General features: G+C 34.0%; 1 protein-coding gene and 1 non-coding gene across 4 annotated transcripts in view; one reads left to right on the top strand and one right to left on the bottom strand.

Moving 5' to 3' along the window:
- Positions 1-24,037, bottom strand: part of CLINT1 (clathrin interactor 1) — a 59,455-nt gene that overhangs the window by 16,499 nt on the left and 18,919 nt on the right. For all 3 annotated transcript variants that reach the window (XM_072824335.1, XM_072824336.1, XM_072824337.1), the window contains 6 exons: positions 11,198-11,302; positions 10,559-10,655; positions 9,088-9,196; positions 7,979-8,143; positions 5,097-5,274; positions 1,444-1,690 (listed from right to left, as the gene is read on the bottom strand). In XM_072824335.1, coding sequence (XP_072680436.1) covers positions 1,444-1,690; positions 5,097-5,274; positions 7,979-8,143; positions 9,088-9,196; positions 10,559-10,655; positions 11,198-11,302 — 901 coding nt within the window. The remainder of the gene's footprint in view (positions 1-1,443; positions 1,691-5,096; positions 5,275-7,978; positions 8,144-9,087; positions 9,197-10,558; positions 10,656-11,197; positions 11,303-24,037) is intronic.
- On the top strand, positions 4,562-4,668 carry LOC140632773 (U6 spliceosomal RNA). Its single transcript, XR_012030465.1, has one exon. It is a non-coding gene; the product is annotated as a U6 spliceosomal RNA (small nuclear RNA).

Genomic DNA, 24,037 nt, shown 5'->3' with positions numbered 1-24,037 from the left:
GCCCTAAAGATGAAAACCTATATGCTGGTTCAAAAAGGTGTTGAGATTGAAAGAGATTAAGCAGTTGACAAACTTTCCAAAAACTCTGGCCTTTTTTTTCTTTTTGGAGGAAAAAAAAAATTGCAAAGCTTACACTATAAACTGTTTATGGCAGAGTGAAATATATTTAGGTTATACTACAAACTGATATTTAAAATCTTTTAATATACAAAAATATTAATTAATCATTTAAAAAAAGTTATACAGTGTGGCTGATTTTCCTGTGCAACCTTATGTGAGTTCTCCCTTTAACAGTTATATGTACTGAAGCTTTAATTGTGACTATCTACCAGACCCTGTACAGTCGTCAGTAAGCTAACTGTATCTACAGCAGGGGAAATCTAAGACCACAAAGGACAGAGCCATTTCCCCTCTTTAATAACTACGACTGAAGTTGAGTTTTTTTTTTTTTTAATTTTTATTTATTTATGATAGTCACACACACAGAGAGAGAGAGAGAGAGAGAGAGAGAGGCAGAGACACAGGCAGAGGGAGAAGCAGGCTCCATGCACCGGGAGCCCGATGTGGGATTCGATCCCGGGTCTCCAGGATCACGCCCTGGGCCAAAGGCAGGCGCCAAACCGCTGCGCCACCCAGGGATCCCTGAAGTTGAGTTTTAATTGAAGTTTTCATCAAAACTAAAAAGATGGGTACAATTATACACAGATGATATCTGGCAAATCTTGACAGAGGAATTGTTCTTGCCACTAAGTATGACTAGCTTTATTTTTAGAGTTAACTATAATTTGTAGAACACATACATTAGAAAAACGTTTTCCCCAGCTTTTTGCTACTTCTGACGCAAAGACACAAGTTGGGTAAACACTAGTCGGGAAGACTGACAAAACACTAGCTTGTGGCCAGGTATCTAGTAGGTGGATTTCATTTCTGTGGGGTGAATAAAAAACAAATGAAGAAGGTAGAAGGCAGTGCTGCTACTAATCAGTAGTGACAATCAGGCAAATAGGCCTCCCTTCATAGGCAACATCTCTATATAAAAATGAGACCATTTCCCCTATATATCAATACTTGGTCCTCTTTTGTCATTTCTTACATCTTCTAAATACTCCTCTATTTTCCTTAGTAAATCTCATCATGTTTGGCAACCAGTAATAGTGTCTTGAAGGAAATAAATGCACCATATTCCAACTCGCCACCTTTCCCAAATGAACCGAAAATGTCATTTCTACTTTCATAGAAAGTGTATACACAATTGTGCAGCAACTGGACAGGTTTCTTCCCCCAAAGAGATTTCTTATTATTAATGACTCTCAGTAATACAGGCCAGATGATCTATAATTAATATGATTGCCTAGGAATGCCCAACCCTATTAATGCAGTAATTCTAGAAGTAATCTGTAAGAATAAAACTGTGTAGAGTGTGTAAACTTGTGCCATTCCCACCTTCAGTGAAGACTGAGGGGTATGAGTTGAAGCATTCTGATCCGGACTTGCTTTGTCCCCTGTGTAATGTGCCGCTGCTCCAAGATCAATGGTTTTGGAAGGATTTGCTGTGCGCTTGTGTCTGGTTGTGGTGGTCTCTGTGGCCTGTGTGATATGGATATGCTTTGTCGTCACAGTTTCCTCTTCATCTTTGAATTCACCTTTGGGAGATCTGCCTCTTCTTGCTTTCTTTTCCTCATCACTGTCGCTAAAAGATATTAAAAATGAAGCAAAATAATAAGACTAGGGATTATTTTAAAATGGAGCCCTCAGTGATTTGAGCTAAAGAATTTCAAATGTAGTAACTCCAAAATTCCATACTCTATTTGACAGGGATCAACAGAATGTTATCTAAGTTATCTGAATAATGATATGTGTTGGGGAGAGGAAATGAGAACCCGTTCAATTCCCTAGGTAAGTCTAAAACACTGCTACAAAAACAGATTTACATAAATGTGTACAAATAAAAAAAGTCTGAAGTAATTCAAGTGTTTATGTATTATAGATTTAAAGCTTAATTAAAAAATAAAATGACAGTATTATCATGTCAGAATCAACTGAAGAGATCCTGTGAGCTCAAACATCTGCATTTGATGACCATTTTCTTGAAATGGATGGTGTGCAAACTACAGTCCCATTTAAATAACAATTCTGTCACTGACTTATACACAAATACATCATAAAATATTACAATTTCAGTGGACATATTTTCAACACTATCCTAACTAAATTTAAATGATTAAATGCTCACCTGTAAATGCAAAAAAATATAAAGTATTGCACTTTACAACATTAGTGCTCTATTTTACTATAGTGTAGGGAGATGAAACTTTTACCTTACTATGAAAATTGCTTTACAGGAAGCAAGTATACTTGAAATGTTTTGAAATAATTCCTTTTTAAGGCATATTCAAAACAATTTTCCCCCCTTTTTAATAAGGCAAAAGAAAAACATACATAATAAAAAAAAAACTGAGTTTTTCACATGCCACAAATTAAAAATGTCAGCACTAATTTGTTCTTCAGTAATATAGGACTGAGGTTCTCTTCTGGTACAAGTAAGGCAGAGAGAAATTACCTGAAACATTGCCTACATTACTTAATTTTAGAGTAGATGATTTAATTTATAAATATTCTGAAACAAAATGCTTAAAATTCTCCTTAAAACTCTACTAATTTATCCCAGACAAATCTAAAGCAATTTCTACTTAAATATAAATCAATTTGGAACCTCTATAAATCAAGGATCAAGAATAGCTTCCCACACAGAGCAAAAGGGCTAAATGTATTTTTATCTATTTAGCATTTTAGGGAATCTACAAGTTCTGATTAGGTGTTCAAAAGCCCTTGTCTCTTACCAGTTTCTCAGCAACAAATGACTTAAAGGTTCCCATCATCAGCCCTATAAGTAAAGCTAAATTTCTTATCTTCCTGAGGTCCAATTTGATTTCAGTGCAAGGTAATTTCTTTATATGTTGAGAATATAAAACTGACTAGCACACAATGAAATGGAAGCTTCATATCTGATCAATGTTCAAAAATTCTTGAATCTAATAACGAACTAAAAATAAGTCTGTCATTCTGGTAACATCCCAGAGGTCTCATGCAACTTTGTCTAAAAGTCTACTCTTCTTTCACAAATACTCAGATCCCTGGTGTGCTCTTCAGTTACTATGATAAATAATACACACTACATTTTTACTCTTAAACCTGGATACTTTATGTAAAAGACTTAGGAACTGTAGCAGAACTTGTCATAGAGGCAATAAGAAAAAAAAATCAAGGGAGAGACAGAAGAAAAAAAAAGACAAAGCAAAAAAAGAAAAACTAAGGGTGGCAGAGTAAAGCAACACACAAGAATGTGCATAGATTTCTAACCAGCCTACCCCAACCCACCTGATCTCCACATCTCTTCAGGAAATAGCAACAGAATATATGGCCACTATGTTTTCTAAGCCAAACTAAAAACATAAACACACAGGCCATGAGAACAATCATGAGAGAAAAAATTGAATATTCACAGAATATTTGAGTAGGCACAGTTTCCCAAGTTTAGTGTTTGTTATTTTAAATATACAGTCTTCAATATAAATGAGCTAGAAATGTAGTTGTAAAATAGATATATTTAAGGTACTAAAAGTAAATTCTGGCTCTTCAAAGATTATATTCCAGCAGCAGTCTTAAAAAAGACAGGCATTTGAGAAATTTAATAAATACAGAAACATATTGAAGACACTAAACACTAAACAAGTATTTTAAAATTGCTTCAAAATTTTCTTTTTAATGACCCCTAAATCTGAACCATTAAGATTTTTTTCTTTTTTTAGCAAAAACATAAAGGAGAGAGATGGTACTTAGTTATAAGAACTCACTTGAAGGAACAGCTCTATCACTAACCGTTACTTTAGGAAAGTTCCACATAGCCTGACTAGGCGTCAGGTTTTACTTTTAAAAAATAAGAGTAAAATCCTTGATCTAGCCTTTCTAATAGAAATACTCTGAGGCACAAATGACAAAGAACTTGTAAAACCTGCCTTGCAAATAAAGTGCTATATATATTACCCTTTTAACTTTTATATAGTTTATAGCTATATGGGTAGGTAAGAACAAAAAGTGAATGCTGCAAAGTTCAAAGTATTGTTCTACATAAAATGAAATACAAATGCTCTAACATCAAAAAATATAGTTTATGAAAATATAGATCTACACTTGAAAACATTTTAGCTTAAAAATTCATTTGAATTTTTTTTCCTTGTATACACTGGCATGGAATCATTATAAAATGTCACAGAGTTAAATTTCAAACCCTTTAACTTTTGTTTAAACTTATTTAGTGAAGTTTATTAATAATAAACTTCATTATCCCTCAGCAATAACTTAGAGACTGGGTGATCCGATGCCCAAATGCCAAATGAGCTATGAAAGTTCTTACTGGGAAAATTCTTTTCAATAAATAGCCTGAATAAAAACATACAGAAAATGTGATCAACTTTAGAAATAAATGGACATACACAACATGGAATATATCAATACTAATTACAAATAATGTTTGACCTAGCGTCTTAAAAACAGCTGCAGAGTACTCACATCAGCAGCAAATACACTAAAACTGGAACAACACAGAGAAGATTAGGATGGCCCCTGTTGAGGGATGACATGCAAATTCATGAATCATGCCATATTTTTATATAGAGCATTTTTAAGGGCAGTACAACTATCCTGTATGGTTCTATAATGCTGGATATTATGTATTTCTCAACTGCACAACACAATGAACCCTAACGCAAATAACAGATTTTATTTAAGAGTATACTGTATATCAAGATTGGTTTTCAATTGTTAATAAATGTATCACACTGATGCAAGATGTTAATAACAGGAGAAATTGTGTGTGTGTGCGTGCACGCAGACGTGTGAGCACACATGCATGCACAAGGTGGGGGGTTAACATGGCAACTCTGTTACTTTATGTACAATTTTTCTGTGAACCTAAAACTGCTCAAAAAAATAAAATCTATTAAGAAAAAAGAAAAGTTGAACTTTAGATAAACAAAAACCCAGCTGCATAAATTCAGCACCCTTTTCAAAGGACCCAGGAGACAAAGCGTTAATACCTGCATCTTTCTGGAGAGTCTTCTCTATCTTTCCTCCGGAACTTGCTGATGGTGTCATCAATTGTGCTTCCAATTTTATCACTCAGTTCACCTAATTTATCACTGAATGGAAAAGCACTCTTGTTTTTATCCCACTCTTCATCCCATTTTGATTTGGGTTCAGGATCGTATCTTTCACCTGCATTAAAAAGAAAAGCAACTTTAAGGACATTAAATTCAAAAGGTGTCTACAGTCCTTATTTCTGAAGCTTTTCCTCATAATAAAATAGTTTTCAAAGGAAAACAGAAAGCTCCCACAGTGCTGAATCAACACAATTACAGCAAGGCACAGCATGTAGTGCCAGTCATTAAGTGGCAGGAATGCAGATTCAAAAGGTTTTGTTTATGAAAACTTACACAACCTTAATGCACAGCACAGCATTATCTGTAAGTTCTTAAAAGAGTAGAGGAAAACACAAAAACCAACATAGGCTATATAAGTCAAAGAGAAATGGAAATTTTTTTTTACAAAAGTCGTATAATACATATTTCATTCTTGTCTCTTAATGGTTCTTCAATTATTAGAAAAGTATTGGACAGCAACAGTCTCTTAAAAAACACCAACTATAGGACACAACACATGTCCCAATATGCTGAAAATAACTATTATTCTTTAAGTGTCAAACTAGAAAAATAACGGATTTTATGGCATGGGAAAGCATCTTTTAATTATTATAAAAAGAATATTCTAACCACCCAAAACTACACAGACTAGAATCATGAAATATGCTCAAGCAGTTCAGAACAGTGATGATCTTTCAAACACCAAGTCTAAACATATGCCAGGATGGCAAAACCTAGGGTGACTCTGTGTGAAATTTGAGAATGAAAAGAACAGATCATGGTAAACAAAAACCCCAAAATGTCAAAATTTGTTTCAGACCTTGACCTTGGGGGCCTATCCAAACTCAACCAAAAAGCCAAGAGTAGACAGTACAGAGAAATCACATGAGGTTAAAAAGAAGAAAACAATGAAAATTAAGGCAGGCTAAAAAGAAAAGGGAAAAGTGCAATGACAACAAAATAATCAAAAGGTAGCTCAGTCTTTGTGTTCAACTTTGGTGAACTAGTTCTGGTGGCAAAAAAAACCCTTTGGAGACTGAATAAAACCATTCTGTAGAACTGCCTGCTAAAACTGCCAAAGCCAAAATTTTCTGTAGGAGGATTTTAAGATATGTCCACTAGATCTGAAAGTGACCATCAACTTAAAAAGAATATGACAAAATTTTAACCAGATGGCTTTATAAAAATGAGTGGTTTTCCAATAACATGAATGTACATTTCAATGAAAGTGTAATAAACTAGACTTTGAAAAGACAAATTTATAGGAAAAATGAAAGCAGATGCAAACAAAGCTGATTAGTGTGATGGACATATTACAAAGGTATCAGATTACTGGTAAGACACCATCTAAGGTCAATGAAAAGACATAAAATAGTTGAAGTTGATTAGTTAAGTCTTTGAACAATATATACATCACAAATATAATTTTAAAAGAATGTGATGCAAATATGTAAGATGTTCAACTCTCTAATGTAGATGTTGTAATTAGTTCACAGAGACTGAGACTTTATTCAGTTTTCTAAATCTAAGTATATAAATTATATAAATTGTGCTGGTAAAAAAAAGGGTTACAAGCAAGTAGAATGAAGAAATGAGTTGCAAATAGCAATTTCTCCTCAAAAAACATGTTAAATTGCTCCTGCTGCTTTGAAAAAGCTAAAGAATAAAATAACTACTTAGGCAAAGAATCCAAAAACTTGTTACTCTCCTAAAATAAAAATTCCAAAACTTATTTATATGATTTAAGAGAAATATTTTTCCTCAATTCAAGAACTTTTTGTGATGCTTAGTCATAAAAAGAATGGAATTTTCCTGTTAAAAATGTCCTTTAATAATTAAGTACAGTATTTTTTCTTTGAGAGCAAGGAAGCAAAGCAGCGAAGTAGTGAAGATATTATTTTGTAGATAATCACAAGAAATAGAAATTTTTACATGGTTCTAATGCAGGAGTTAAGATCCCAATGTAATCCAAATACAAAAAAACTTCTGATATGGGTGGGAGGTAGTTGGGAAGTCCCAATCTGTGGCTGAGTATACAGAGCACTAGCCTGTCTGTATATATACAAAATGACCAGGAGATGGTCAGAGTTTACAGAAGACTGAATGAGTCTAAAGGGACATGATATAATGGAGTTTTCTTATTTTCCGTGCCTGTTTCAAGTACCTAGTGATCAATTTTAGGGAAGCTATATTATATTAAAAATAAACATAAGGAGTCAATGTTACAGCAGCTCTTAAACATGTTAGGAAAAATAAAGTGATAGGCCTAGGTGAAAAACTGATAGTACTGTCACCTTTTTCTGTGTCGAATTAAAGTATTGCTTAGTTAAGGGAAGAGACTGAGGCAGAACTAACTTATAGGAAGCTTACCTATTTTTGGCCCAAAATAGAGCTAATGTGCTTCAAATAAGGAAAATGAAGCTCTTTATCAAACTTCATATTTTTATGCTCTAAACGGTGAGGACAGAAATCTTTTTTCTTTTTAAATCAAGAGGGAAGAGTATATATCTGTTTTATTATGTCAACTTAAAGTTTATAATCATTTAATTGATGACTAATGGTTAAAATAATATTCCTGAACCCACAAAAGTAAAAAATAGAAAAGAAGATTCCTAATATCCATATAATAGAAACCAAAAAGAGTACTTCATATATTTTCATATTCTATTTTTTGGGGAAAAAAAGGAAAGTTATTTTGGTCTTTTGTATTTTAATGATTCTTAAAATATATCCAGGAAGCTAAATGGATGCATAGGTGTCAGTTTGTCTTTGATACTCACTGTATCTGAATCCTCCAACACTGTCTGAGGAAACCCCAACATATTTGTCTTTGTTCTTCTTTGCCTTCTTTCGCTCTTCACGAAGCCTGTCGTCATCCTGGGCAAATTCAACCAATTCTTTCACCTTCTGGCGAATATTTATACCTTGATCTTTGCCATGCTCATCTGTGAGGATGGTAAGGGAGAAACAAAACCTTAAGAATTAATAAATATCAAACCCTTTAACACAAAAAACAGACATGAAAATTTCAACATAAAAAACCAACTTCAATATTTAAAATTAACAAAAAGAGGCATATAGTGCTACTGAATTTCGTCATTTTCTCATCAGCAAATTCTAAGTCTTGTGATTCAATTCTGGCTTGTAAGAGCATGTAAAAGTGAATTAACAAGAACCACAGATATTGGTGCTATGTAAGATAAATGAAAGAGCTACTAAAAAGCATTACTAATGATGACCATATGAAAAAGACTTATATCCATAAATGTTTTCTTTTCCTACTGTAGTTTAACAACAAAAGATTCACTTTAACATTTTAATGACTAAAATGTACCCAAATGCTTTGGTTTCCCCAATACAAGTTTGGAAACACTAATTACCAGAATTTAGTGTAGCTGAAAAACTGAATTTTTAAAGTGCTTTCAACTGGGGTACACAACAAAATGAAATGTGGTTTATTCTGTATCCTCGTTCACATTCAAAACACACTCTGGCCTTGCTGCCTTTGCACAGTAAATATTATTTGGTGGGAGGAAAAAAAAACCCAGCTTCAAACAGATGTGTGTGTTTTGGAGCTCTAACCTTTTCTTCCCATATGATTAAAGCTATTCCTTTATGGACACCACAGGGGACCAGTCTCCAGTGCATATTTTAATATAAACCCGAACACTCATGTTGTGTTGGTTCTGTTGTTATTAGCCAGTCTTTTCTGCAAGTTCTTGTCTTCACTAATTAATACTCTAGGGCCCCACGTCTTGGATTCTGCACTCGTCACACAACCAGCAATAGTCACATTCTAATTAGAGCAGAGAAGCTTCTAAGCTGGTTCAGGTGACTGACAACTCCAACTACTGTTTTAATTTGCTTATAAGGTTTTTCTATTGCTCACCTACAAAGTGGTAATTTTCCAGGGATCGCAAATCATAAATGTGTTCTCTGGCACTTGTAACAACACGCTCTGATCCATTCCTTATGAGGTAAGCTAGAAGCAGCAATGACTGTAAAAATACAAAGCACAAAATGATTTAACAAAATAAATTCTGGTAGAGCTTTGGTGAATGGTTAAAAAAAAATAATTCCAACATTAGCAAATAATCTTTGCGGGGGTAAGGGAGAGGGCAGGGGGAATGTCTTTACCTTATACTGGACTTTAAATACATAGTCAATTTGAAATTCCTCTTGTAACCACGGTAAATAATTATAAGTTGTCCATTGTTACCATGTGTCAAAAGATTAAGAAAAAATAGCTCTCTGATGTTAAGAAATACCTGAATATATGATACAAATAAACACTAAGCTTCTGGAAAGTGGCTCAGTTTTTACTTTTCCTCTAGGCAGTACAGAATGGTGAATTGTTAGAAACATCAGTTAAAGAGAACAATTATTTAGTAATTATATGATCCCATAGCATTTTCCCCAGATCAAATTAAATTTGGAAGTTAATGATGTGACTTTTGTTTCAGAAACTAGCTGCCAACAAATATGAGAAAATAAAGGTTTTATGGGATTTCTTTTTGGGGTGATGAAAAAATCCTGGTATTAGGTAGTGGTGACTGTTGCACGACTTTGTAAATACACTAAAAACCACTGAATGATGCATTGTGAACTTAACTTTGCTTGGTACAAACCTCACATAAAGAAACAGCAACTATTTTATCACAAATATTATATAAGCTAAAAGAATGACAGTGAATGTTTTCAGAAACAAATAACATCAAAAACATGAACTAAATAAAGCATTGCTCTTCAATCCTGGAAGTCAAAATGTTGCTTTCAGAGTTTCAGATATAAACATTATATGCCATTTTGAAAGCACAGGAATTTGAGTAACAAGAAAATATGGCGGGTTTGGGAAACAGATGACAATCTTTAGAATTCTACATTAGGTATCTGATAAAAAGTACATATTTGGAAATTTACAATGTTAGAATTTTAATATGTTTTAGAATCTCTATATTTTAAACTAACATTTCTGGTGCAGAACACTGTGTTAAAATTATTATAAATTAGGCAAATTTTATGTAGAGATGAGAAACCATATTACACTGTGGTTTTCATTTTAATTGCTCATACACTAAATATGCATCCAGCTGTGGATTCATTACTTTTGATATGCAAATATATTTTTGGTAGGAAAAATTTTAACTACTAAATAAAGATATTTTTAAGTATTATTAACATTAATTTTAAACATTTTACATTCAGAATAGTTGTTTATGGTGACTAGCAAATTTTCTTTTACCTGTTTAAGAATATCCTAAGATTTAATGTCCTTCATAATCACTTATGTATGCATATCTCAAAATTTCAAGCATTTGTTTTCAACATGTCAAGCAATAAAAACAAAATGACGTCCATACCTTGTAAACTCTTCTCCAATTTTTTTTGTTGTCTTTTAACATTCGTGACCAAAGCATGTTCATAAGTTCTGGAAATTGTTCATACATAAATGTAGCCCTGAAAAAGAATAATTTTCCTCAAGACTTTGCAATACATTAATTTTAACAGTAGATGGCAGACTTGTTCTAAGTTACTGTGTTTTCCCAAAGAGCTTAAAAAATTTAATAAGCTTAATACAAAAAATTTAGATATGTTTCCATAAAAATATTTTTCTCATAGTTTGTACAATGTCTAGGACACATGTAAATCCCACTAATTAATCTCATCCTTTACAAGCCCTTTACTTACCAAGATGGTGGTCCAGATGCTCATCAAAAAAAATTTCCTAACTTTATTTCAAGTTATTTTATACATTTCTCAAAATTTTATAAAAAGCTACAGTAAGTCTCTAAACTTCGTTGAAAAATTTGGTAGTACTTTTTCGAGCTAATTTTTAAGGGGAAATGGGACTCTGCGTAGAACTTCCTCCATTAATATCTGAATGATTATGCAAAATTTGTATCTGGCAGCTAAACTGTTTAAAACTGAAAGCAAATTTTGTATTTCTATGTAAAGATAGTTGGATTCTTTCTGCACTGCTGAGTCAAATTATCACTTACTTGGCAATCTCTCCCATGAGTTGCCCAGAAGGTCCCCAAGGATCATCATTCGTTGCTTCTCGAACCTTAGACTCGATCTCTGAATAATTCATAACCACATTGGTGCTGCAGAGAAAAAAAAATGCACGCACATACACACAAAGATTAGCATCAAAACTGAGAAACACATGAAAACTTAATAATGACACTACTGGGTGTCCTAATGAGATACCTCTACAGGGTGGGAAAGAAAACATCTTTTGTGCATAAGCTATTTCGAGGATACTATAAAACACATTTAAGTTATATTTAAGAAAATTTTATTATTCCATTAGCCTCCCAGAATACAGATGAGAGATTACATTAGAGCTGGCATAAGTCCAGTAAAAAATGGCTTTGGGTCAAATTAAAAAGGAAACTGAAAATGCTAGAGTCTATTATAAAACTAAGTTGTCACTTTTCCAACCAGATCTGGTTTACATGTACTCTTGCTTTAACAGAACTTCTGTAAATTAATCAGAAAAATTATATAAGAGCAGGATATGGGCAGCCCCAGTGGCGCAGAGGTTTAGCACAGCCTGCAGCCCGGGTTGTGATCCTGGAGACCCAGGATCAAGTCCCACGTTGGGCTCCCTGCATGGAGTCTGCTTCTCCCTCTGCCTATGTCTCTGCCTCTCTCTCTCTCTCTCACTCTCTGTCTCTCATGAATAAACAAATAAAATCTTTAAAAAAAAGAATATTATCTATATTGCATTAAAAAAAGCAATGACAAACTTCTAAAATTCTAGAAATTCTAAAAATATTTAAAATTGCTATGAAAATTTAACTGTAATCACTTGGTCTTTTTTCACTTATTTTTAAAAAATTAATTAATTTATTTTATTTATTCATTCATGAGAGACACAAAGAGAGAGGCAGAGACACAGGCAGAGGGAGAAGCAGGCTTCCCGCAAGGAGCCCGATATGGGACTTGATCCCAGAATCACACCCTGAGCCGGAGGCAGACGCTCAACCAATGAGCCTCCCAGGAGTCCCTTTTTTCACTTATTACATCACATACATTTCCTATGTCACTAGTTACCTTAAGCCTCACTTTTGATGGCTACATAATATTCCATCAAGAGATTGTATGATAACATTTAACTTTCACTTAAGACTTCAGTAGTGGTCAGTCAAGAACATGGGTTCTAGGAGTCAGAAAGATTAGACTCCAATTACTCTGTGACTTTTGGCAAAAGTATTCTTTTTTTTCTCTTTTAAGATTTTGTTTATATATTCAGGAGAGTAGAGAGAAAGAGAGAAAGGGAGCACAAGCAGGGGGAGCAATAGAGGGAGAAGGAGAAGCAGGCAACATGCTGGGCTCGATCCTAGGACCTTGATCATGACCTGAGCCAAAGGCAGATAGATGCTCAATGAACAACCCAGGCACCCCTGGCAAAATTATTCTGTCTATATTCCAGTTTCCTCAAATGCAAAATGGGAGTAAGTAAGAATACTACCTCAAAGGGTAGCATCTCAAATGGTTTCTACTAGCACAGTATGAGACATACAGGAATTGCTCAATACAGGTTAGCTGCTATTACTATTATTATTATTACAGACAACAATCAATTAGAATTTAAAAATATTAGTATTTTTATAAGAATGAATTAACTTTGAAAAGGGCACCTTAAAATTAAGATACAAGATGGCAGCAAAATGTTTGCTTATTAAAACAATTTCCATACTCCTATGAACTTAAGAATTGAAAGACATTCTAAGGAATAAAGAAATGCTGTGAAAATGTGACAAACTGTAGCAATATTCAATTGACATCTAAAGCTCCTATTATTACTGAGAGCACTTATAATAGATGCTTATGAATATGGTCATTCGAATCTTCAATTTTAAACCCTTCAATTAAGCCTTAGAAATAGAGAAAAATCAGAATTTGTTAACTATTACATCCATATACCCTACTCTTGCTGTATGGTTTTTCAGCTATCAAAAACTTATATTTTTTAAAGGAAGAAAGGTTTGATTATAATTGGTATTCAAACCTGTTTCTCAAATATAAAGAAATACGAATTTTAAATTCATTGCAAACATTTCCCTTTCTTTGCCCTTAAAGAAAGAGACTAATAAATGGTTTTGGGTCAAATTTTAAAGGAACCATTACACATATAAATATGACTTGCCAAATCACAGAATAAATCTAGGTTCTAGATTTACATTTGGAATACTATTCTACTAAGAAGAAAAGTGAAATCCTATTACTTTCTTTCAAATTTTGGAGAAAGCTGCCTCCTAAAATATCAACTAGTTTGATAACAAATACAAATTGTTTCCCTGTGACATAACTTCTACTGCCTCCTTTAAAAATTAAGACTATTAAAGAATGAATTTTCATAAAAACCCAGTAATGATTCTATTGACAATAATTTTATGTATAAATACAAAGGACTAACATTTTCTCTAATTTCTTCCACAATGGAAACAAAATAAAATCAAGGCAGCCAATGACATATGCAATTTAAGATGCCACAAAATGATGGATTTCAAAATGCTTTTGTTTATCCTAGTGGCTGAAGAATGCGTGGTTTAGGCTGTTATAAGTGTCAACATGCAGCTGTGGGAATGAACAATAGCAATTAGGATTATAATTCACCCAAGCATTTCATTACCAAGAATGCACTTAAAATCTGTTTGCATTGTTTAATTTGCTAGAGAACAAGATGAAAGGAGTTAATCTCTAGTCCATGCACATGAAATATTTTTACTAGAGCCTTCATAAATGCTGTAGCTTTCAGAACACTACTTTCCTTGTTCAAGCTACAAAAGCCCATGGGTCAAATGAGAAAGGTCCTGTTTCTCTAACCCTTCACAAGATTCTTAGCTGAAGGCCTGTGTGTTTGAGTGCTGTGTGTTTACAGGGAGAGGTGGCAGAGAGCCAATAATTTAAGAATCTCCTTATTTCTTTGGTTGAAAAACAATGGGAACTATGTAAAATGACAATTTAGCATTAGAACACTTACAATATAGTTACAAAGTGTATCCACAAAAAGATATGGCAGTAAAAACAAACAGTAACAAAGTTACAACACTTCCACAAAGAAAATCAGGCTCTATTTTAAAGCCACTTTCCAGTGAAACTGCTGCTTCAGAAACTGCAAAGAACTCTTAAGATGAGATCCAATGGCCATAAAGAATTCCAAAACAAAGTATTTTTAAGCTGTACCTAATTCAGAAACAAATGTAAACTAAAACAAACAAAACATGACACTGTATAGTTTGGCCCTATTCCAGCTCACTTAAAAATAACTATTTCTAAAAAGGTAGAAATGGCATTTTGATCCTTCCTTTCCCATGTTTTCTGCTGCCCTCAATCCACACCCTACCCATAATTCCAGTGACCTTTTCAAAAAAGGAGAATAACCCTTTCCCTCCACCAAAAAAAGAAAAGTAAAAAAAAAGAAATTATCTCCAGATGTGAAAGGAAAAATAGCTAGTTTAATTCCTAAAACTTCTGATTGACAAAAAAAAAAAAAAAAAAAAGTTTTAAAAATGGATACTTCAGACACTAGAGGGGGCTGTTCCAACAGTTTTTTAACACACAAAACTCAGACAAAGGTCTAGGATGTGTTCTGCAAACAAAATTACAGGAAATTATCAGGAAATAACCAAAGAGTGAAGAATGTAAGAAGCTGCTCGTGTTCTGAAGATTTTACCTTAAAGCAATATTGAATCACTGCTTTTTACGAAGATAAAATCCACAATTAAAATCATTATTGTCTGTATTAGTAAGATTCTTTATTGCATCTATAAATGCTTTTACATTTGCTCCTCACAACACCCCAACAGGTAGGACAGGACTAAGGGAGTCCCCAAGTGAGAGTACTTAACCCTGGACAACTCAGCACTGCTCACTCACTAGATCTTTAATGCCAAATGCTGAAAGTTACTGCCCTCAAATTCTGTACATATGCTTCTATGGCTGTGTCCGCAAAGCCAATGTTCAATTATTCAAGGATTGATTATTCACTTTGTAAATTATTAGTGTTCATTTTGGCTCTCCTCTTTATTCCTCATTTTCTATTTATTTCACCTCTCTCTACTGATAAAATACCAAGAAATTTTATTTAACAAGTTTGGGTCCAGATTTTAGAAGCAAGACTCTGGTTGAAAGTAAAAGCTAAAATGGGGCTTCTTTTCTTTTTTTTTTTTTTTTTTAATATTTATTTATTTATTTGTTTGTTTGTTTGTTTATGATAGTCACACAGAGAGAGAGAGAGAGGCAGAGACATAGGCAGAGGGAGAAGCAGGCTCCATGCACCGGGAGCCCAACGTGGGATTCGATTCCGGGTCTCCAGGATCGCGCCCTGGGCCAAAGGCAGGCGCCAAACCGCTGCGCCACCCAGGGATCCCTAAAATGGGGCTTCTATTCATAGATGATCAATGCTTCTTCTAATCTGCATTAATGAATGACAAGAAAAAATTTGAACAGACCTTATTGATATTTGTTCTTGTTAAAAGTTCAATAATGCTTTGTTAAAACAAAACTATACACACCAAGAGAAAAGGTAAAGCTTAGGTATTATTCAGTTCTACCTGCTAACAAAGGAATAAGGAAATTGAAACAGACTGATTTAAGTATTTTCCCTAGGTTGTCTTAATTTTACTTCCTTTTCAAAAACTAGAGTCATATTTTTAATGTTTTCTTCTTTTAGTTTTAAACATATAAAGACTTCATTCTGAGATCAGGAAAATATTTAGCAGTTATTTTCTTTTAGATCTTTAATTGTACGCATGCATATGTATATCCATCCACATTTGCAGACAGAGTCCATGTAACAAGAAAACAGGCAGCAAGAGACAGAGACACAGTGTTAAAAGTAATGGTTTTAAATAGTATTTTTTTTCTTTATACTTTCCTGTATTTTCTGAATTTCCTCCCATGAATAGTTTACTATAATCAAGTGAAAAGTATTAAATGCCCCTAAAAATAAAAAGTACTGTATCATCAGTACATGTATTGTTATTAGCAACTTTTTAACTCTTTATAGGCAAATAAGCATCATGGTAGACCATGGAAAGTATAATTTATACTTGCAAAGTCTCCTTTTATCAGGCTAATAAGGGCAGCGAACTAGTAACTAAAATGTACGTATACACACTACAACATGTATACCAAGTGCTGCATGTGTAAAACTACAGGAACAATTTAAGTACCTAATATTAAAATTAACATGTTTTTAAGAAACACTTCTAGAAAAGAATGATTCCTGAACATTAAAACTTATATTTAAAAGCCACCTCTTTATCTCAATGTCACAAAGGTTTCAGAAAATACTTTTATGATACAGGTAAAACTATTATGCTCCTTGTAAAGTATCAATCTTTCAATAAGTTAAAAATAATAAAACACCCATAAAATAAACACTGAAAAAGAAAGTTTCCTCAGGTAACAAAATTTTTTTTTATGCTTGTTCCTTTTTTTTTAAGCTTCCTGCCAAGACATTAGGAAAATAGTTTTAAGAATACTTGCTCTAAAAGTTTGATTGTAGACCATGTTATACTCATTTTTTCATCAAGGGATGGCTTTTACATTACCCTTATGTGCAAGCTGAATATTTTATTCAGTATAATAATATTCTTCTTATTATTTTTTAAAGATTTTATTTATTTGATGGAGAGAGAGAGAGAGCACAAGCAGGGGGACCAGCAGGCCTCCTGCTCAGCAGGAAGCCTAATGTGGGGGGCTCCATCTCAGGACCCTGGGATCCTGACCTGAGCTGATGCTTAACCGACTGAGCCACCCAGGTGTCCCCAATACTCGTATTTTAAAATCAAGTAATATGTATTACAGTCCTGTGAACAGAATCAGATTTGTGATCAACAACCAAAAAGTCTAGTACTCCTAAATCCGACAAATCCATAACTCTCATTGTTAGCAGAAATCTGAAATTGGTTACATAGAACAGTGTGAGGAGGTGGAAAAGCTCATTTGCTTGGCTGGATATTTGCTACCCATAAAAAAAAAAAAAAAAGCCTTCTTGATCTGAAAAAGCAATAAAAAATCTTAACACAAGAAATGGTTCAGTAGAAGAATTAATTTAATGTCACTAAAGCAAATATTATCATACTTTATTATATAATATCTTAGGTAAAAAATAAAGTAATACAAGGAATCAACTACAGTGCTCCCTCCACACCAGAAGAATAAACCTAATAAAATAAATATTGGAAAGTAGAGAAGAAAAATTATAACAAACCTAATGCTGGCCACTCTCTCTCCAGTGCTGCCATGCTGTCATTATCAGCAGCAGCCCCTTCTACCAAATAGAAAAAATGAGTGAGCAGAGAGGAAAAATATATTTTATAGCAACTCATTGGTAGAGAAGTTAAATAAACTCACTCAGTAGCACATGATTAGTAAACAACTGATGTTTAAATTCTTCTAGGTTTCCTAATTTCAAAGCCCATGTTCTATTATGCCACAATTCCCTAAAATTAGAGAACTGGGTAATATCATATGACCTAAAAGAAAAAACTTGCTAATTAATACATTAAGATGTCATCTGGGCACCTGGGTGACTCAGTCGATAAGTGTCCAACTCTTGATTTCAGTTCAGGTTACAATCTCAGGGAAGTGAGATGGAACCCCCATCAGGCTCCATGCTGAGTGTGGAGCCTGCTTAAGATTCTCTCTCTCCCTCTCCCTCTGCCTCCCACTCCCCATTTTCTTAAAAAAAAAAAAAAAAAGATGACATCACAAACTGCTACTAAAAGAACTAAATGTTGATTTAATCTCTAAAGAAATATATTACCAATCATGGAAATTACATTTTCTTCATCTTTACTACATCTTAAATACAAAGTATCCCAACTGGAAAAGAGGAAGCCAACATGCCCTACTCAAATACAAATTCTCTTAAGCAAGGTAAAAAAAATAGTTTGAAAACTGAAATTGAAGACATCAAAAATCTGAGACTCTCTTATCCATTCTTTTGAAGAAACAAGATTTAAGGAGAGTAACCTGGTTACTTAAAAAACATGCCCTATTTCAATCCACTTTTATCATAAATATGTGGGATGCTCATGTGCATATTATTTATGACTTCACCTATTTACACAAAGGACCATGCTGGATTATGCACCTTCTGTTTTCCTCTTTACTTTTCAAGAGGGAACACTAAAAGACTAAATGCTGAAACATGAAACTCTGCTTTTAAAAGAGCCATCAAGAATCTGCACTGAAATACTACACCTCATCCTTTAGCCATCATAGGAAAAAAAAATTAACACCAGATAAATATTAAAGAACAGTTTACTGACAGGTTTTATGAGAAAGGAGAAGAGTTCCACAGTTTACTTTTTAAAGCTCCAACTTTTTGAAGTTCTTTTTAAGGCAATTCTGGATACTCAAAGATCAAGTTAGATACTGTAACTGGGTACGGTACCTACAGCATTTTAAAAACATAGTACAGCCAAAAAAGCCGCCTAATTCCAAACACAAACTGCCTGCCTTTGCTGAGAAAACCACAGAAAATGTACTAATGTTCAAAAACACCCTTTCAATTTTCCTTCCCCATATGATATGATAATAGAAAAGTACCTCTAGCTGATGTAATTCTAACTGAAATTCTAATTATTTAAAGTTGTAAGAAAATTAAGGGCTATAACATACTCTTTGCGAAGCCAAAAACTATTCTTCCATCATTCTACCACCAAATTCTGTGATCCATCCTGATTGATGTTGGCCTTCAATTTCAGTAATAGTTCCATCCAGTACTTTCATGGGGTTGGGAAACTGAGAGTACAAAATTGAATGACTCTTGATGTTTTCCTATTATTGAATATTGTTAATTGGTAACGGCTCAACATTCTTGTAATCTTAACTCAAATTTTTAGTCTGCATTTGTACTGTTTATAAAGTAGAAAGATAAATTTTATAAAAATATATTTTCATTTTTTTGCAGGGGACAGGAGCATATTAAAATTAAACACTAAACATACTCTGCAGGTAGAAAAAACTAAGAACAAACCTAACATCTGTTAACAATAAAGACCTTTGTTTACTATCAAAATTATGAACACAAATGTTTGTACAGACTCCTGATAGTCTTCCAGATTCGAACAAGAGTTTTAAAGTATTCTGTATATATTACACTTCCCCAACACAGGGTAACCAATAATTAAATTCATCAAGTTTTCTTTCTTAGGTATGAAACTTATGCATGGCAGAAAACTCATAATTTTTTTTTTTACCGATTCCATATAGATTTGATCATGTCATCAGTCCAAGGTACTACCAAACCCAATGAGTTCCTCTCTAAACACGCTTTATAAAGCTACTATTTTTCATCTATTAATCATTTTCTTAGGCTCTGCCACATTCACTACCAGTATTTTCTTGAGTTGTTTTTCACAAAGAAATTAAGTTACAATAGCCACAGAGCTGCCCCATGGATTTCAGTGCCTGGTTTAGCTAAGTGACTTGTTTCTACACATGTAAATCAGATTTGGATCATAACAAAATTATACATTATTTTCTGTTAACAAGTCTAAATCTGTTTTAAAAAGTCAAAACTCAACAGAGAAATCAAGAATCTTCGGCACCTGAGTGGCTCAGCATCCGACTCTCAGTTTCAGCTCAGGTCACAGTCTCAGGGTTCTGGGATCGATTTCCCTGTCAGCTCCATGCTCAGCTCAAGTGTGCTGGAGATGCTCTCTGTTTTCTTCTCCCCCCAACCCCCACTGGCCCACTCTCTCTTTCTAAAATAAATCTTTAAAAAAAAAAAAAGAATCCACTGTATTTTAGAAAGGAGAATGGTTACAGCGTAAGAAATGTAATGCAAAAAATATTTAAAAACTTATCAGTAACTGGCATTAGCCAACTTATGACATATTTTCTCTTCTAATCTGAAAATATGCCTATTACAGATCATCACTACTCCAAACGAGATCCTTATCTAAAGATTTCAAGCTTTGGGATGCCTGGGTGGTTCAGCGGTTGAGCGTGTCTGCCTTGGGCTCAGGGCGCCATCCTGGAGTACCAGGATAAAGTCCCATATCAGGCTCCCTGCATGGAGCCTGCTTCTCCCTCTGCCTGTGTCTGTCTCTACCTCTCTCTGTGTCTCTCATGAATAAATAAAATCTTTAAAAAAATAAAAAAATAAAGATTTCAAGCTTAAAAAGTGGCATTCCCACTCCATACAATTTCAAATTGTACATTAAATAAATACTTGGTCCCTTGCTTATGGAAGATGACCTAGTATTTCAGGAGAATTTCCAGTACTGATTCTGTTACCAGTTTACAAAAGTAAAAACTAATCACTTACATCTAAAATTTCTGGGATTTCTAACCACTGACACATTCATCACTTAAATGTAAAGCTGTCATAAGATGTAACTAGCAGAACTAATGCCTTATGAAGTTTTTCCCAAAAAAACACCACTGAAAATCATTATTTTATGGTTTACATAGAATGCAAGGTCAGGAAAGGTTACACAAAATGAGTAAGTCTTAAAGGAGTCAACACTCCAAATTTAGTTTCCCATGGAAAACTATGTACCAGATTAGAATGTATATGTAAATTGATCAAAGATAAAAACTTATGGAAACAGTGACTAAAATACCTTTTCATATTAAAAAGTCATTAATTATTTATAGTCCAACATAAAGTCTTTAGGGAAACACTAGAAGCCGCACATAATTATTCCAATGCTTCAAAAAATTTAGGAATTGATCCAAAACAAAAAATACTTAAAACCAGGATGGTAGTTGGATTTCTGCCCCTCAAAGTCTGTCGTTTAATTCTCTTTTCCAACAGTTACGAACCTCTTGATCACTATTAAGTGTGACTTAAACTGGCCATTTTTCAAGGAAATAGTTTAGTAATTTATGTAACAGATGTGCAAGAAAAACTACATGAATGAGAGTAAGCCAAGAAAAACATCCTGATGTCCACAACTAAATTATGACCTGTGGGAGGAAGAAACTATAAAATTATTTCCCTTTCCTTACAACTTCAGTGGTTAGCAATACCAAATAAAATAATCCATTTGATAGCAACCTATTTTCAAATATTAAAATAGGCCCTGGCTCCAGGAACTGTTTCAAAACATAAGGCCACCCTATCGGAAAATACTACACATTTATGTATTTTCATAATCTACTTCAGCTTTTATGGCTATTTTGTAGAAAAGCAAAGTAATATGTACATTAATTGACCAAAAATTTATTAGAAATTAATAGGGCCCAGGTGCTTCGGTGGCTCAGTTGGTTAAGTGTCTGCCTTCAGCTTAGGTCATAATCCCAGGGTCCTAGGATTGAGCCCCACATTGGGGTACCTACTCAGCAGGAAGTCTGCTTCTCCCTCTCCCCCAGCTCATGCTCACATGCTCTCTCTCTCAAATAAATAAAATCGGGCCCAAATGCTCTCAGATCCCTGGACAAATAACTACTTTGTGTCTCAAGGCTCCTCATCTCAGATAGTTCCTATGTGTAAAAGAAATGAAATGAAACGTGTACCTACCATTTAGCACACATCGTTATTTTTCTGTCAGTATTTAGTTTGAAGATATTCTTATATGGCCCCTTACAGTAAACTAGCATAAGTATATTACTCACATCTCATTCATTGTTGCAGAACTTTGTAGCCACTGTAACTAGCAGCTTATCTGACCCACAGTATAGATACTGAAATGAAGATTTTAAGGACAGAAGTATATAGCAAGGCATAAACAACTTTATTATTAAGAAGTAGCCAAAGGGAAAAAAAAAAGGTAGCCAAAGAACTGAAAATGAGTATTACTAAGAAATAGGACAAGTATTCATTAATACAAGCCCCAGCACAGAACTGCTATTTTACACTTAAGAGAATTTGTACTTTTGAAGTTCATTCTCCTTATTAATCTTGGGGGACACCTGGGTTGAGTGTCTGCCTTTGGCTGAGGGCATGATCCCAGGGTCCTGGGATCGAGTCCCGTACCAGGTTCCCTGCAAAGAGACTGTTTATCCCTCTGCCTATGTCTCTGCCTCTCTGTGTCTCTTATGAATAAATAAATAAAATCTTAAAAAAAAAAAAATCTTGGAGTATACCACCTACTGTGAGCTACAGTTTTATTTTACATAAAGTAGCAATTTCCCCTTTAGTGGTAATCTGAACATCAGCTGATAAAATAAAAAGTGTCTTTGGGATTCACTAAGCTCATTTATATCTATTACTGGAGTTGCACATCCCAAAGCAAATTATACCAAAAACAAAGACTTTTAAGCTATTATAATAAGAAGGGAAATTATCTAGCATGAGGTTTTAGGTCTACAAGTCAGGAATATCAGAAGCTGCAGAATTCTGAGCTTTCAAAATGCCAAAAAAAAAAAAAAAAAAAAAAAAGGTCATATAATTCACTCTATGAGGTAGCTGGCTGAACAAAGCATTTTAGAAGGGCCACGATACCTGGTTTCTATATCCTGTTTCCTCTGCAAGAACACAAATCATTAAACTAAGAAATATCTGCCTGTTAATGCGTCTTGATGCCTTATATAAAAGCCCTTCTATTCTCCCTGTATCACAGGTGCTGCTGCTACTATGAGCTAGGAAGCAGATGACAGGCTTACAAAAAAGCTGTCCCAACCACTGGCTAGATCCATGATGCTGAAGAGTTATTTTCCAGAGAAGAACTCTGGTGGGAATAAGATGGGGGAGGGAATGTTCTATAGCTGGCAAAAGAAAAGGAGATTGTTAGATGGTTCAGGAAAGCAGGATAAAAAGCTGTTTCCAAAATTTGGTATTAATGGTGCTTGGAACAATATAGCAAGAGAACAGGAAGAGGCTGCCATAGTAGAAAATACTTTCCTTTCGCTGCTATAGAAAAAGAGCTCTCAAAACACAAAACTGATGAACACTAACCACTATCAACTATATAAAAACAAATGTGCATGTGGACAAAACCTAGAAGGAAAGAAAAACCCACGAAAAACAGTGTGTGAGAGGATACATTTGTTTAAAATTTTATATAGTGAAAAAATTGATCTTTTAAAGAAAAGGAAAACAGCATTTGTATATAAAACCTCTCTTGTCCCATGGCTGAGCTGATTTAATTCTGCTGAGGATCAGTTTCCGCTCCCCTGGCTCAGTAGCCTGTATGTTATATCAGTGCCCTGTCTGCACAGATAAAAACTTTCTCAAGACCGTTTTGGATGGAGGACCAGAAGGGAAGAGTGTCATGTTGCTGTCTTTTGGCTAGCTGCAGAACAGTGCTGGAGACTATTCCCTAGGAATGCCAGCCCCAAACCAAATCTATTTTCTACTTCCTGCTGTATCTTTTTTATTGTCTATCTCCGTAACTTTTAAGATTTCCATTTTTATTTTCTTCTAAAACAGTACTTTTAGTATCTTGTGAAACATGGTAAGGTTTGGGAGATGTTATGTAAAACAAAGGCAATTTTTATTACTATAGCGCTTCCCAGAGACTATATTCTAACATGCATTGAGAGTCTCCAAGAGGGGACTATATCTGCATCTTTCATCCCACCACTCTTGTTTTTAGTATCTGTTACTTATTTTTTCTTGATGGATAGCTTTTCCTTTAACCTTTTTTATTTTTATGTCTTTAAATTCTTATCTGATGGCTAACTTTCAAGCCTTTTATCTTACTTTACATCTCACTTATTTTTACATTAAAAAAAAACCTCCTGACTGATCCTTACTATCTTGTGTAAGTCTCATCAGTTTTACTTTTTGTGCCTTTTCCACTGGGTTTTTAAAAAAACTCTTAAACTTTATTCCAATCTCTTCAAAGTTCCTATTTTTAGCTTTAACTGTTGTTAATTCTTAAACCTCTTTTAATAACCCTATATTAAACATCTTTCCTTTT

Source organism: Canis lupus, chromosome 4 (assembly GCF_048164855.1).
Source record: "Canis lupus baileyi chromosome 4, mCanLup2.hap1, whole genome shotgun sequence".
In the NCBI taxonomy this organism is placed as follows: domain Eukaryota; kingdom Metazoa; phylum Chordata; class Mammalia; order Carnivora; family Canidae; genus Canis; species Canis lupus.
This window is presented reverse-complemented; position numbering and strand designations above follow the sequence as displayed.